The following is a 12,511-nucleotide window of genomic DNA, read 5'->3' as shown; positions in this document are numbered from 1 at the left end:
CCTCAACAGGCCTAAGAGCAGGCAGGCTAGCAGGCATTTTACCCACCTCCGTATTATGGAGAGTGGGGCGGGATAGGTGGGAAGGTGATGGGCTAGTCACCTGACATATTTTCCATACTCCTTCGCCCAAAGCACACCTGGCAGTGGGGAATGCAAAATCCAGTCATGAGATACCAGACTTGGAAACTATACAGTCGTCAGGTTTTCCGCTTTTGTTCAGATATTTATTTTCAAAAATGCAGAGCACAACACTAACATTAAGAATTCGCTAAAATCAGATTTCGCAGATAATAAAAGTCAAAGTGATTAATTGTTTAAAAAGTAGCTGATTTTGCTTACTTTTTCTTTTGATCCAATTACTAAATTCAGGTCCTTTAGAACAGGCTCACAATCTGGGCTGTAGCCAAAGTTGACATTTTCAAATACTATAGCACCACGGTCTGGCCAGCCATTGGGTGGGGGCTTATGTGATTCCCATGGCGCTTCACTTTCAAGTTCAGTGTAGTCCAGTACTCTTTCCACTGAAGTCATCTACAAGAATAAGGCAAAATTTAAAAGTGTGATGAGGAATCTGAAGAACAAAATGTGTCAGACCATTTCCTTTCACATAAGGTTTAACTTGATCCACTTCATTGAGAAAGAAATAAATAAACTCATAATTCAGCACATCTATACAGGGATAGAAGACAGAAGGTTTGAAAATTTCTTGTGACGTGAATTATGTAATTATTGTGATCTGCAGAGAAATGTATATCCTTCTAGGCCAAGTGACTGCAGCAGTTAACATAGTTCGTGAATGTTATACAAGATGAAGTCCATACTAACAACAGAACACCACCTTGCTGGATTATGTACATGAGGAGCAAAGCAATCGACTTTGCACTGCTTCACAAATTATTTTCCAACGTGATCCCATTCTAACCCACCACCATCTTCTCGAGGGCAATTGGGGGTGGGCAACAAAGACTTCCCTTGGCAGCGATGCCCAAATCCCATAAATGAATACATATAAAATAATAATTCTTGAAAATGAACATGACCCAAGACTTCAGCAAAAACAAAAGAGTAATAAATCAGCAGAGGAACATTCAAAATGTTTTTGTTAAAATTTGCATGATACAGATCAACATACATTATATAGATTTGAAAGTCTGTCTTTGTAAAGTACTCCTAAAGGCCCACCCACAAAACCATCCCTAGTTCTGGTTGAATGAATCACTGCTAATTGCACTCGATAGCAGGTTTTAATGTGGCTCTAAAAATTAAATTGATTAAGCTAACTGGCATGTTTTTAAAAAGTTTTTGAATGCAATTAGTTTTAACAATTAAGAAGCTAACTACTGCAATTGTTTATAAGTAACAAATGGTTGTAAATTTTGGAAAATAATTCCTGCGATTTGTACTGATGCCTCACAACGCCAAGGACCTGGGTTAAATTCTGGCTGTGGGACTGTGTGTGGAGTTGGCATGTTCTCCCCGTGTCTGCGTGGGTTTCCTCCTGGTGACTGGTTTCCTTCCACAGTCCAATGATGTGTAGGTCAGGTGGATTGGCCATGCTAAAATTTCTCCTCAGTGTCCAGGGTTATGCAGGTTAAGTGGGGTTACAGGGATAGGGAAGGGCAGTTGGCCTAGGTAGAGTGCTATTTCAGCGGGTTGGCGCAAACTCGATGGCTCAAATGGCCTTCTTTAGCACTGTTACTCAAAAGTAGTGAATTAAAGCTGTGATTAATAATGCTTATTTTTTGGTGATAATCCAATTTTCACCTGCAATTATCAACTCAAGTTACTTCTTTAAATATATACCAAGAAATATTTGTTAAAGCAAAATTGAATGATTTGGAGTTGGGGACCAAGGGCAATGTGTCCAAGTTTGCAGATGACACTAAGATGAGTGGTAAAGCGAAAAGTGCATTTTGGTAGGAATAACAGCAAACGGGATTATTATTTAAACGATAAAATATTAAAGCATGCCGCTGTTCAGAGAGACTTGGGTGTGCTAGTGCATGAGTCACAGAAGGTTGGTTTACAAGTGCAACAGGTGATTAAGAAGGCAAATGGAATTTTGTCCTTCATTGCTAGAGGGATGGAGTTTAAGACTAGGGAGGTTATGTTGCAATTGTATAAGGTGTTAGTGCGGCCACACCTGGAGTATTGTGTTCAGTTTTGGTCTCCTTACTTGAGAAAGGACGTACTGGCGCTGGAGGGTGTGCAGAGGAGATTCACTAGGTTAATCCCAGAGCTGAAGGGGTTGGATTATGAGGAGAGGTTGAGTAGACTGGGACTGTACTCGTTGGAATTTAGAAGGATGAGGGGGGATCTTATAGAAACATTTAAAATTATGAAGGGAATAGATAGGATCGATGCGGGCAGGTTGTTTCCACTGGCGGGTGACAGCAGAACTAGGGGGCATAGCCTCAAAATAAGGGGAAGTAGATTTAGAACTGAGTTTAGGAGGAACTTCTTCACCCAAAGGGTTGTGAATCTATGGAATTCCTTGCCCAGTGAAGCAGTTGAGGCTCCTTCATTACATGTTTTTAAGGTAAAGATAGATAGTTTTTTGAAGAATAAAGGGATTAAGGGTTATGGTGTTCGGGCCGGAAAGTGGAGCTGAGTCCACAAAAGATCAGCCATGATCTAATTGAATGGCGGAGCAGGCTCGAGGGGCCAGATGGCCTACTCCTGCTCCTAGTTCTTATGTTCTTATGTTCTTATGTTCAAAAGATGCCCAACTGCACCGGCTCATGACAAATTTTGCATTCAATGATGTAAAAATAAGTTTGAATAAAATGTTGGGAGAAAGGGCAGCGTGGTGGCGCAGTGGTTAGCACTGCTGTCTCACGGCGCCAAGGTCTCAGGTTCGATCCCGGCTCTGGGTCACTAACCGTATGGAGTTTGCGCATTTTCCCCGGGTGGTGCGTGGGTTTCGCCCCACAACCCAAATATGTGCAGGGTAGGTGGATTGGCCACGTTAAATTGTCCCTTAATTGGAAAAAATGATTGGGTACTCGAAATTTATATTTAAAAAAATTTGGGAGAAAAGGAACACTTTTGAATTTTGGTGCAATTTTCTCCTGGACCGCTGATTGCACCCAAAGCAGAAACTCTGCCACCAGACAATTAACTCATTAAGATTCTTGTTGCTGACCAAATAAACCATTTTAAGAACACTCTTACCAGATTTTCAACTTCAGCACTTTGCCGTACTCCCCACTGGAACATGCCCATCAATGTGATAGCATAAGAAAGTGCCAATCCAACTTGCCCTGCATCTAGCTCTGCAAAAGTGGTTAAGAAGTGATATGAAGAAGTATTAATACAATACCATGAAAATAACCTAAAAATTAATAAAAGAAACAATAAGAAAATATGCTTGTTCTCAGGAATGATTTCTTTTTGCAGGATTTGACCTGATTATAATTTTCCGATAATTTGCAGGCAGTTTGTTACAAATCCATCCATAGAAGACGGTAGCACAGTGGGTAGCACTGTTGATTCACAGTGCCAGGGTCCCAAGTTCGATTCCCCACTGGGTCACTGTCTATGCGGAGTCTTCACGTTCTCCCCTTTTGTGCATGGGTTTCCTCTGGGTGCTCCGGTTTCCTCCCACAAGTCCCAAAAGATGTGCTTGTTAGGTGAATTGGACATTCTGAATTCTCCCTCTGTTCACCCGAACAGGCGCCGGAATGTGACGACGAGGGGCTTTTCACAGTAACTTCATTGCAGTGTTAATGTAAGCCTACTTCTGACAATAAAGATTATTTTAAAAAATCCTATGAATGCCTGCTTGACTTATATTAAAATGGCATTTCACAGTCAGAAGGGAACATACAGGTACTGCAGAGCATTAGTGTATTGACCGATTGTGAGCAGGGTGTAACTCAATAAAAACTCAACCACTTGCACAGAATTAAAATCATGTCCATGTATGAGACCAGGATGAGAGACGACGGATTGGAGGAGTACGAGGACATTGACATTTGGAGTGGAGTTTTGTATAAAATGTGGGCACATAGTGGGGTAGATGAGTGAAAGTTATGATAAAGGTAATGGAGAGGCTGTTTAGTTTGCAGGGTGGAGGACAGGTGTGGACGTCATGGGGCAGCAGGGTAGCATGGTGGTTAGCATAAATGCTTCACAGCTCCAGGGTCCCAGGTTCGATTCCCGGCTGGGTCACTGTCTGTGCGGAGTCTGCACGTCCTCCCCCTGTGTGCGTGGGTTTCCTCCGGGTGCTCCGGTTTCCTCCCACAGTCCAAAGATGTGCGGGTTAGGTGGATTGGCCATGATAAATTGCCCGTAGTGTCCTAATAAAAAGTAAGGTTAAGGGGGGGTTGTTGGGTTACAGGTATAGGGTGGATACGTGGGTTTAGAACATAGAACATAGAACAGTACAGCACAGAACAGGCCCTTCGGCCCTCAATGTTGTGCCGAGCAATGATCATCCCACTTAAACCCACGTAACCCATATACCCGTAACCCAACAATCCCCCCATTAACCTTACACTACGGGCAATTTAGCATGGCCAATCCACCTAACCCGCACATCTTTGGACTGTGGGAGGAAACCGGAGCACCCGGAGGAAACCCACGCACACACGGGGAGGACGTGCAGACTCCACACAGACAGTGACCCAGCCGGGAATCGAACCTGGGACCCTGGAGCTGTGAAGCATTGATGCTAACCACCATGCTACCGTGAGGCCCCGTGAGTAGGGTGATCATGGCTCGGCACAACATTGAGGGCCGAAGGGCCTGTTCTGTGCTGTACTGTTCTATGTTCTATGTCATGTGGGAGGGGCCCCGCACATTGTGTCCATATGTTCTGGGCGTGCCCAAAGTTCAGGAGATTCTGGCAGGGGTTCCTGGATGTAATTTCCGAGATTCTGAGTGCAGGGGTGGCAATATTTGGAGTGTCGGAAGACCAGGGAATCCAGGTGGGAGAGAGTCCGATGTCTTGGCCTTTGCCTCCCTAATAGCATGGAGATGGATTTTGTTGAGCTGGTGGGCCTCGGAACTGTCAAGGCGGGGGGGGGGGGTGGGGGGGGTTCAGCCGGAGGTGGAAACCATTTATCAATTTCTTCAAGGGAATTAGATGTCACCTGGGGTGGGTTTATGGGATTGTTTTATTTCTGGTGAGGGGGTAGAGATAAGGGGGGGGGGGGGGGGGGGGAACCTAAGGAGGCAGGGAGAGTTATGGACGTGGTGTCAGGTGTTGTTGTGAGCCTGTGTTCTTATCCCTGTGGATTTCTGGGGTGGGATTCTGACAACGAGAGTCGAAGTGCCGACGCCAGAGTAAAAATCGGAGTGTTTTACTCCGGCGTCGACCCCTGTTCCCAGACCCCATTCTGGGGCCTCCGTGGGGCTGGCAGGGGCGAGGCGCGATTTGCGGGGGCGGGGCCTTATCGCAGCGTTGGAGACCCGGCGCCAACGGTCCTGTGCATGCGCGGTTGGGCAGGCACCAACAAGCGCATGCGCAGTGGCCGTCCTCCTCCAGGCTGTCCAACACAAAAATGGCGCAGGGATATAGCATTACCGGAGGAGGAAAGGAGGCCCACCGAAAGAGAGATCGGCCCGCTGATCGGTGGGCCCCGATCGCGGGCCAGGCACCATCGGAGGCCCCCTGGTGAGGGAGCCCCCACCCTCCCCCCCCACAGGCTGCACCCCCGAGCGTTCCTGCAGAGTTCCTGCCGGCAGCGACCAGGGGGGAACGGTGCCGGCAGGACTCTGTCGTGTCAGAGCGGCCACTCGGCCCATCTGGCCGGAGAATCGGTGGCCTTGCCGATTCCAGCAGCCCGCGCCAAACGCGCTGGCGCAGATTCTCCGCACCCCTGGGCTCGGAGATTCGCACCCCTGGTTTTCTGATATTTCTATGTACACATACCTTTACTAAAAATATTTAAAAAAAAGAAAGCATGCCTCTATTCTATAGGAGTTTGTCCCAGTTGTTTCCGAAGCTGTTTGGCTGTTACCTCTCATTGACACTCCACCCAACCCCATGCATGAAAATTATAAACTAACAATATAACACAACTCTCACTTAAACACCTTGTATTTATTCATGAAATTTACTCAATGCAGTTAGATTTCAAGTGTTCCAGCTCTTATAAAACAAACTTAAATACAGACCCCACATCAATGTTAGCCAGCCTTTAATAGCCTATTTAAATTGTCAATCAAACTATGAACTCAGAACCCCCTGCTGAGATAAATGTAGATTTTAAAACTCAGTATTTATTTCATAATGAATTAATAATGGCTTTTGGAAATTTCAACAAAGCATTCTGTTGAAACTGCAAGAACAGATTGTGACTATTTTTCCGAAGCTACACCAGATGAATGAACTGTCAATCAAAGCAGCTCAGTAGATGCTGTTTTTTAAATTCTCGCTGCCAGCTTGAGACTGTTTTTTAAAAGTATAAACAGCATCGGATTTTGAAAGAAATTCAGGTCATGGCACTTGTTATGGGCCAGGGTTTAGAGAATCCCAAAGTGTATCACGGAGTTCACCTGACCCACAACTTTTAATAGATTGTGGAATGGGGATCACACGGCCCACTCTACAGGTGTGGTACAGCAGAAATGGAAAAGTATTTTTTAAAGCAAAACAATGTTTATTCTATGAACTCAAGTTAACCTTTTCAAAACAGTGAACATCTTAGCAACCATCAATTCATATACAACCCCCAAAGACTACAACACTAAGTAATCCTTTAAGCTTCCTTTTAACATCCATACGACTTAAAAACAAAACCATTAACAGAAGCACATCAGGTTAAAGTCACTACTGAAAACATTTATAATTCTGAATTCACCAAATGATAGTCTTTTGATGGCAGAAGGAACAGCAGTACACCTGCTTGGTCTGGAGTCAGCTCCAACACTGAAAATGAAACTAAAACACACGGTGCAGCAAACAGCCAAAAACAAAAATAAAAAGCTGACAGACAGCCCAGCTCCACCCACACTCTGACATCACTGATAAACATCCATTTCTTAAAGGTACATTTCTTCAACACCCATTTCTTAAAGGTACTCACACATGACACACTTAAACAGACCTTATCAAGAGGATAATTAACAAAGTTTTTATGTCTACTCCATAAATTTGTGACTTCCATCTGCCAGTCAACAAGGGGCCTATTTGAACTCAGCACTAAGTTATGCTTGCCCCCTTCCACCATCTGGAGAATACTGGATCTATCGGAAACAGATTTCTGCACTCAGACTTCTGCCCGCAAAGGTCCACTGAATATTTCAGACTGTGTAAAAATCCAGTCTAAGTATCTGGGAAAACTAATTTCTTGGATGGAAGGAATGTTGAAGTGAGATTTAGTTTTTGACAGGGCATTCGCATCTATTTGTGGCTCAGCCAACACCAGTTTGGAGAAACCTCTGCATCTTGCACTGACGAATAGAAAGTAATTTTTTCTATTTTTAAAGATAAAATTTATAACACACCCTCCCCATCACCTGCTCTCTCCAAGAGGGAGGAAAATTCAACCTGAACATTGAGGCACCTCACCCAAGCCTTATCCCATCCACTTCGGATGGGTGAGCTGGTCTATGTTTGAACATTGGATCACTGCTGCACCATAGCGGCTGCCAGTTAATAAACTAGTACAAAAACAAAATATTGCAGAATCTGGAAATCTCAAATTAAAACAAATGTAACTTTTTAAACGTCAGTTCCATGCCTGTAGAAACATAGCATAAAGAAACAGGCTCTAACTTTCCTTGGTGGCATCGGACTGATAATGTAAAAAGTGATGCATTCGGTAATCACGTGTGATAGGTTGGAATGTGTCTGCAGAAGTATTACGCAAATTGGCATAGGGTGTATAATATTAGAGTCAAATACATGCCTCAATGATTGGCGTGAGAGAAATGGATTCCATCTCATGGGGCATTGGCACCAGGAGTGGGGAAAATGAGACAGACTTCACATCAACTGATCTGAGATCAGTGTCCTGGCAACTTGTATAACTAGGGTGGAGAAACGTCTTTAAACTAAATAGTGGGATGTGGGGCGGTGGAGTGATCATGTGAGGAAAATGTGTTAAATTAAAGAAAATGGATAAGGTAATAGATATTAGGGGTGGAATTCTTTGGTCTGCCGGCCACAGTTTTTTGGCGGCACGCCATTCACTGGTGATGAGATTCTGTACTCCCGCCGCCTGTCAATGGGATTTCCCATTGCAGCCCATCGACGCGGCTGGGAAACATGCTGGCAGGTTGTGCTGCCAGCGGCAAAAGTGAATTGCAATGACCAAAGAATTTTGGCCTAGGTACTGATATTTGGCAATGATCCAAGTAATGATAACCAGGGTGTGGCAGGAAGGGACAGAGCACATAAACATTATATAGAGTAGACAGTCAGTTAGATTAACTTCTTCTTAAGGGCAGCACGGTAGCATTGTGGATAGCACAATTGCTTCACTGGCAGCAGGGGTTGGTACCTGGGACTTCGATGTTGTGGCCATTTCAGAGACATGGATAGAGCAGGGACAGGAATGGTTGTTGCAGGTTCCGGGGTTTAGGTGTTTTAGTAAGGTCAGAGAAGGGGGCAAAAGAGGGGGAGGTGTGGCGCTGCTGGTGAAGGACAGTATTATGGTGGCGGAAAGGATGCTAGATGGGGACTCTTCTTCCGAGGTAGTATGGGCTGAGGTTAGAAACAGGAAAGGAGAGGTCACCCTGTTGGGAGTTTTCTATAGGCCACCTAATAGTTCTAGGGATGTAGAGGAAAGGATGGCGAAGATGATTCTGGAAAAGAGCGAAAGTAACAGGGTAGTTGTTATGGGAGACTTTAACTTTCCAAATATTGACTGGAAAAGATATAGTTCGAGTACATTAGATGGGTCGTTCTTTGTACAATGTGTGCAGGAGGGTTTCCTGACACAATATGTTGACAGGCCAACAAGAGGCGAGGCCACATTGGATTTGGTTTTGGGTAATGAACCAGGCCAGGTGTTAGATCTGGAGGTAGGTGAGCACTTTGGAGACAGTGACCACAATTCGGTGACATTTACGTTAGCGATGGAAAGGGATAAGTATACCCTGCAGGGCAAGAGTTATAGCTGGGGGAAGGGCAATTATGATGCCATTAGACATGACTTAGGATGTGTAGGTTGGAGAAGTAGGCTGCAAGGGTTGGGCACACTGGATATGTGGAGCTTGTTCAAGGAACAGCTATTGCGTGTTCTTGATAAGTACGTACCAGTCAGGCAGGGAGGAAGGGGTCGAGCGAGGGAACCGTGGTTTACCAAAGAAGTGGAATCTCTTGTTAAGAGGAAGAAGGAGGCCTATGTGAAGATGAGGCTTGAAGTTTCAGTTGGGGCGCTTGATAGTTACAAGGAAGCGAGGAAGGATCTAAAGAGAGAGCTAAGACGGGCAAGGAGGGGACATGAGAAGTCTTTGGCAGGCAGGAAAACCCAAAAGCTTTCTATAGGTATGTCAGGAATAAAAGAATGACTAGGGTAAGAGTAGGGCCAGTCAAGGACACTGGTGGGAAGTTGTGTGTGGAGGCTGAGGAGATAAGCGAGATACTAAATGAATACTTTTCGTCAGTATTCACTCAGGAAAAAGATAATGTTGTGGAGGAGAATGCTGAGACCCAGGCTATTAGAATAGATGGCATTGAGGTGCGTAGGGAAGAAGTGTTGGCAATTCTGGACAAGGTGAAAATAGATAAGTCCCCGGGGCCTGATGGGATTTATCCTAGGATTCTCTGGGAAGCCAGGGAAGAGATTGCTGAGCCTTTGGCTTTGATTTTTATGTCATCATTGGCTACAGGAATAGTGCCAGAGGACTGGAGGATAGCAAATGTGGTCCCTTTGTTCAAGAAGGGGAGTCGAGATAACCCCGGTAACTATAGGCCGGTGAGCCTCACGTCTGTTGTGGGTAAAGTCTTGGAGAGGATTATAAGAGATACGATTTATAATCATCTAGATAGGAATAATATGATTAGGGATAGTCAGCATGGTTTTGTGAAGGGTAAGTCATGCCTCACAAACCTTATCGAGTTCTTTGAGAAGGTGACTGAACAGGTAGATGAGGGTAGAGCAGTTGATGTGGTGTATATGGATTTCAGTAAAGCGTTTGATAAGGTTCCCCACGGTCGTCTATTGCAGAAAATTTGGAGGCTGGGGATTGAGGGTGATTTAGAGATGTGGATCAGAAATTGGCTAGTTGAAAGAAGTCAGAGGGTGGTGGTTGATGGCAAATGTTCAGAATGGAGTTCAGTTACGAGTGGCGAACCACAAGGATCTGTTCTGGGGCCGTTGCTGTTTGTCATTTTTATAAATGACCTAGAGGAGGGCACAGAAGGTTGGGTGAGTAAATTTGCAGATGACACTAAAGTCGGTGAAGTTGTAGACAGTGTGGAAGGATGTTGCAGGTTACAGAGGGACATAGATAAGCTGCAGAGCTGGGGTGAAAGGTGGCAAATGGAGTTTAATGTAGAGAAGTGTGAGGTGATTCACTTTGGAAAGAATAACAGGAATGCAGAATATTTGGCTAATGGTAAAATTCTTAGCAGTGTGGATGAGCAGAGGGATCTCGGTGTCCATGTACATAGATCCCTGAAAGTTGCCACCCAGGTTGATAGGGTTGTGAAGAAGGCCTATGGTGTGTTGGCCTTTATTGGTAGAGGGATTGAGTTCCGGAGCCATGAGGTCATGTTGCAGCTGTACAAAACTCTGATACGGCCGCATTTGGAGTATTGCGTACAGTTCTGGTCACCTCATTATAGGAAGGACGTGGAAGCTTTGGAACGGGTGCAGGGGAGATTTACCAGGATGTTGCCTGGTATGGAGGGAAAATCTTATGAGGAAAGGCTGATGGACTTGAGGTTGTTTTCATTAGAGAGACGAAGGTTAAGAGGTGACTTAATAGAGGCATACAAAATGATCAGAGGGTTAGATAGGGTGGACAGCGAGAGCCTTCTCCCGAGGATGAAGGTGGCTAGCACGAGGGGACATAGCCTTAAATTGAGGGGTAATAGATATAGGACAGACGTCAGAGGTAGGTTTTTTACGCAAAGAGTGGTGAGGCCGTGGAATGCCCTACCTGCAACAGTAGTGAACTCGCAACATTGAGGGCATTTAAAAGTTTATTGGATAAGCATATGGATGATAATGGCATAGTGTAGGTTAGATGGCCTTTAGTTTTTGACTTCCCATGTTGGTGCAACATCGTGGGCCGAAGGCCCTGTACTGCGATGTATCGTTCTATGTTCTATGTTCACAGCTCCAGGGTCCTAAGTTTGATTTCGACTTGGGTCACTGTCTGTGTGGAGTCTGCACATCCTCCTCGTGTGTGCGTGGGTTTCCTCCGGGTACTCCGGTTTCCTCCCACAGTCCAAAGATGTGCAGGTTGGGTGGATTGGCCATGAAAAATTGCCTTTAGTGTCCAAAATTCTATGATTAACCTAGGACAAACGTTCGGCACATCATGGGCCGAAGGGCCTGTTCTGTGCTGTATTTCTCTATCTATCTATTATAAACATCTGAACAGTCTGCAATGGTAAAAAGACAGAATTAAAGGCTCTCTTTCTAATGGCATGCAGCATTCGCAACAAAACAGATGAATTGAAAGCATAAATAAAAATAAATACATATGACCTGATAGTCATTTCAGAGAAGTAGCTACAAGGTGACCAAGGCTGGGACCTAAATATTCACGGATAATTGACATTCTGGAAGGATGACAAACTAGGAAAAGGTGTGGGGTAGCTTTGTTAATTAAGGATAATATTAATACAATAATGATAGATTACTTAATTTTAGCAGATCAAGATGTAGAATCAGTTTGGGTAAATATAAGACACACAAAGGTGAGAACTCACTTGTATATTTGCTTGCAGGCTCCCGAACTGTAACTAAAGAATAATGGGGGATTGGAAGAAAGGTGCTGCAATAATCATGGGTGATTTTACTCTTCATATAGATATGGAAATCACATTGGCAGAAATACTCTGGAAGATGAGTTTATTTGGGACATTTTTTGAGAGTAGTATTTTCTAGTGCCAACCAAGGAACAGGCTATATTGCACCTGGTAATGTGCAATGTGTCAGGATTAATTGCTGCACTCGTAAGAAAGGAGCTTTCAAGCAACAGTAGTCATAACATGCTAGAATTTCACATTCAGCTTGAGTGTGAGAATTGTGGGTCAAGACTAGTACCTTAAATTTAAATAAAGGCAATTACAAGGGTATGAAGACAGAGTTAGTGAAAGTGGACTGGGAAAATAGGTAAGACAAAGGTAGAGAAGCACGTAAGGAGACATGTTATGACACTCAGCAAGTGTATTAAATGAAGAAAGAACACCTAACAAAGGATGTCAAATTGAAACTAAAAGTGGACAATGCTAAAAAGATTATTGGTAGGTCAGAAAATTGGACACATCTTTGAAATTAGCAAAGAATTACTAAAAAAAAGGGATAAATTAGAGTATGAAAGAAAGCCAAGTAGAAATATTAAAACAGATAGTGAGAATTACGACAAATACTTAAAAAGG

The 12,511-nt window shown here is 44.2% G+C and overlaps 1 protein-coding gene across 1 annotated transcript in view; it reads right to left on the bottom strand.

Annotated features, from left to right (window-relative positions):
• Positions 1–12,511, bottom strand: part of abcc4 (ATP-binding cassette, sub-family C (CFTR/MRP), member 4) — a 655,673-nt gene that overhangs the window by 145,662 nt on the left and 497,500 nt on the right. Inside the window, exons 24-25 of the mRNA XM_038817953.1 lie at positions 3,175–3,275; positions 340–531 (exon numbers count right to left, since the gene is read on the bottom strand). Of these exons, the coding sequence (XP_038673881.1) occupies positions 340–531; positions 3,175–3,275 (293 nt within the window). The remainder of the gene's footprint in view (positions 1–339; positions 532–3,174; positions 3,276–12,511) is intronic.

This window comes from Scyliorhinus canicula, chromosome 14 (assembly GCF_902713615.1).
Source record: "Scyliorhinus canicula chromosome 14, sScyCan1.1, whole genome shotgun sequence".
Lineage (NCBI taxonomy): Eukaryota > Metazoa > Chordata > Chondrichthyes > Carcharhiniformes > Scyliorhinidae > Scyliorhinus > Scyliorhinus canicula.
The sequence above is the reverse complement of the archived record's forward strand: the minus strand, read 5'-3'. Positions and strand labels throughout refer to the sequence as shown.